This window comes from Marmota marmota, unplaced genomic scaffold, assembly GCF_001458135.2.
Source record: "Marmota marmota marmota unplaced genomic scaffold, marMar, whole genome shotgun sequence".
In the NCBI taxonomy this organism is placed as follows: Eukaryota; Metazoa; Chordata; class Mammalia; order Rodentia; family Sciuridae; genus Marmota; species Marmota marmota.
This window is the reverse complement of record NW_025999990.1, coordinates 8,005,536-8,008,839: the sequence shown is the minus strand read 5'-3', so window position 1 is coordinate 8,008,839 and position 3,304 is coordinate 8,005,536. Positions and strand designations below refer to the sequence as shown.

The window sequence follows — 3,304 nt, the reverse complement described above, 5'->3', positions numbered from 1 at the left end:
TTGGGCTGGGGATGTGGCTCAAGCGGTAGCGCACTCGCCTGGCATGCGTGCGGCCCGGGTTCGATCCTCAGCACCACATACAAACAAAGATGTTGTGTCCACTGAAAACTGAGAAATAAATATTAAAATTAAAAAAAAAATATCTTGTCCATTAGAATTAGTTTACAAATGAAAAAAAAAAAGAATTAGTTTACAAATGAAAATCTAAATTTAATGAGATGAATTTAGGCCCTTGGATTAGAATCTCACAACCAGAAGAACAGTTTTAACAAGAATTCTTATGATATTGTTTTAACCATTGATTTGAAAAATTCTGTTGAAACAATATATGAAAAAAAAAACACTACAGAGGTAAAAGATGTTGCATCTACAATTAAAAACTATTCCTTTTAAAAAGACACAAATACCAAGCATTCTACTTTTCCACCCCTAGAAATTCCATGATAAACCATAAATGGGGGAAAAAATGTCAAGGTTAAACTTGCATCTAACTATTGACTATTGCCGCAGTCTGGCTGGGCACAAAATCACGAGCCACTCAAGCAGGAACAAAGTTTATTTTTTGAAACTGCCGCCAATGTCCGGTACCGCCCCGACAGATTTTTTCCACCCACGCGGCCTCCTCCCAACCGCAGAGAGAGCTCCTCCCCCGGAACTCCCTCCTACTGTACTTCCCCAACCAATGGGAACTCTCCAGGAGTCCCGTAGCCGGCCTAGGTGAACAGCAGGAGTCCAATATCCATATGAATGCAAATCTTAACATAATCATATCATCTCAATGGCTAGCTGGCGTCACCTTTCGACCAAAAATGCCATGCATCATATACTTGGCTCTTAGCAGACTATGACACCCCTGGCAATAGCACTACGCGTAAGACAGTATACTGCATACTGAAGAAAAATGACAAGAACTTGCAAGTATTTTTCTAGTAGAGCTTTAGTCAATTTGAAATAAGATACCCTAATTGTCTTATAAGTGATATTATTGAGCAGTTAGAACTGCTACAAAACCAGTGCTGAGAGCTGATATATATTTACAGTGCCATGTGGTGAGCCCTTCAAGTTCAGCCACACCAGTGATTTTGGATGCCACCACTACCGCCCTCACAGAAGCATGATCTTCTTCGGGCATATGGGGAGTGGTACCTTGATGATCAGATTGTGACAAGTGCTCTGAAACATCACTGAGACAAGCAGCCAGCTAAAAGAAAACAAAATGAGAACGGAGAATGCTTTTCTATAGACATCATTACTGTTTCACAATGACTGAACAATCTTAAAAGAAAAAGAAAGAAAAGGAAGCTCCTTTATCCCAGATATCCTATAAGTTCAGAATTCAAAATATTATTTTTTCTACAGAAATATACAATGCATCAAAATGCATTTTCCTATTGAATCCTTAATGGGATTTTAGATGAGCAGGAGAGAGAATCCAGATGCTAAATGAAGGTTTCCATAACATCATATGAGATGGCTTTTGGGTTTGCCATACAGTCTGAGTTTCTTTGTTGTGAGCAGCTGTGCCAGGCCATTGAGAAACACCAGAAAGATGGTCATGGACATGACAATCACATAGTGGCTAATGCTGTAAAAGGAGAAAAATATGCAATCATTAGAGAAAAGAACACATGAGGAAGAGCACAAGATTCCTAAAAACGTTTTAAAACGGATATATCAATACATGGAATTACAAAGGTAACGATGATTTCAAAATAGAGACCAAAATATTTTTTTTTAAATCCAAACTTGTTATATAGTAATATGAGTACTGTATGTACTTATTATTAACAATAATAAACTATATAATAAGATCAGATTATGATTTCCAACCTATATTAATGTACCTATTTCACTGACATAGTCTCAGAATTGCAAACTTGGGACTTAATGGATTAATTTCTACTGGTGACAAAGTCACAGGAACTTGGTAATGTATACTGGACATTAATAATGCATACTGATTACATATTAATATTAATTCCAATAACACAAACTACCATTATGCTAAAATAGTGATGAAGATATTTTGATATATCTGTAACAATTGTAATGTTATAAAAATGTCTGTTATATGTTATAAAAATTATATTATATAACATATAAAATAAAAATATTTTATTAAATTTATTATAAAAAATAACATATAAAATAAAAAATTATATTATATAACATATAATATAAAAATATATTATATAACATATAACAGATAAAAATTATTTATATAACAGAAAAAATTATTTATAACATATAACATATAAAATTTAGCAGTTCCTGTGACTTTGTCACCAGTAGAAATTAACCCATTAAATCCCAAATTTTCAATTCTGAGACTATTTCAGGGAAATAGGTGCATTAATATAGGTTGGAAATCATAATCTTATTATATAATTTATTATTGTTAATAATATTTTAATGAATATTATCACCAATAATTCACTTATTACTTTTTATAAAAGAATAAAACTCTAAGACCATAAATACTTATTTTGAAGTTACCATAAGTGATGTATTTGTTGCTCAATTTAAATTTTTTAGGTGTTCCATAAGTGGGACAATAGGACATCTGGGTTAAATTTCGAAAACTTGTAAGAAAAACGAAAATGATTTTTTTCCCAATTCTTGAACCCTGTGGATTCTATCCACAGAATCCCCAAAGATGTCCCTAGGTTAAGTATTCTGACGTTTTAGAGCATGCCATCTTATGCTCTGAAGTAAGTTTGGAAGTACTTTGTCAAAACTAACAGTCACTGTAAGTAAAATTTATAACAAAAAAATCCCATTATTATGTACAATTATAATGCACCAATAAAAAAAAATGGGGGGAAAAAACCCTTTAAACTACCAGTCACTAAGAAAGAAAAACATTACCCAAGCTCAAGTTTTAGTCAAGAAATTTTAGCAAAGGAGAAACAGACACATCTCTTCATTAATCTCATAATCAAAAGCTATTATCTTCCAGACTATCAGAAAAAGAAGAGTGATACTATTAGAATTTCTTCATTCCTATCTATCAACAATAGCACATTCTGTTTTCCTTTTTAAACACAGTACTTATACATTGCATAGAACATATTTAAAAATTTTCAAAGAATGGAAAGAAATGTAGGTTACAGATCTGACAAAGGTACAGTAGGGGGGAGAGGCTTCATGAAGTGACACTAGTACAGTACTGCCCATACTAAGCTAAGGTGTATATTGTAAAGTTATTTCTTTTCAATGCCTATCAGTTACATTTAACTATTTACCTTTACAATGGATTTGCATAAATATATATATATATATATATATATATATATATATATAT

General features: G+C 32.4%; 1 protein-coding gene across 6 annotated transcripts in view; it reads right to left on the bottom strand.

Moving 5' to 3' along the window:
- Positions 1–1,014: 1,014 nt before the first annotated feature.
- Positions 1,015–3,304, bottom strand: part of Pign (phosphatidylinositol glycan anchor biosynthesis class N) — a 116,295-nt gene continuing 114,005 nt past the window's right edge. For 3 of the 6 annotated variants that reach the window (XR_007348788.1, XR_007348789.1, XR_007348790.1), the window contains one exon: positions 1,447–1,585. Coding sequence is in view for 2 of the 6 variants with exons in the window: in XM_015482330.2 (XP_015337816.1) it covers positions 1,462–1,585 (124 nt within the window). In the remaining 4 variants the exon portion in view is untranslated. Of the gene's footprint in view, positions 1,586–3,304 lie in introns of all 6 variants that reach the window. The other 3 variants (XM_015482330.2, XM_048806122.1, XM_048806123.1) reach the window with 2 other exon arrangements.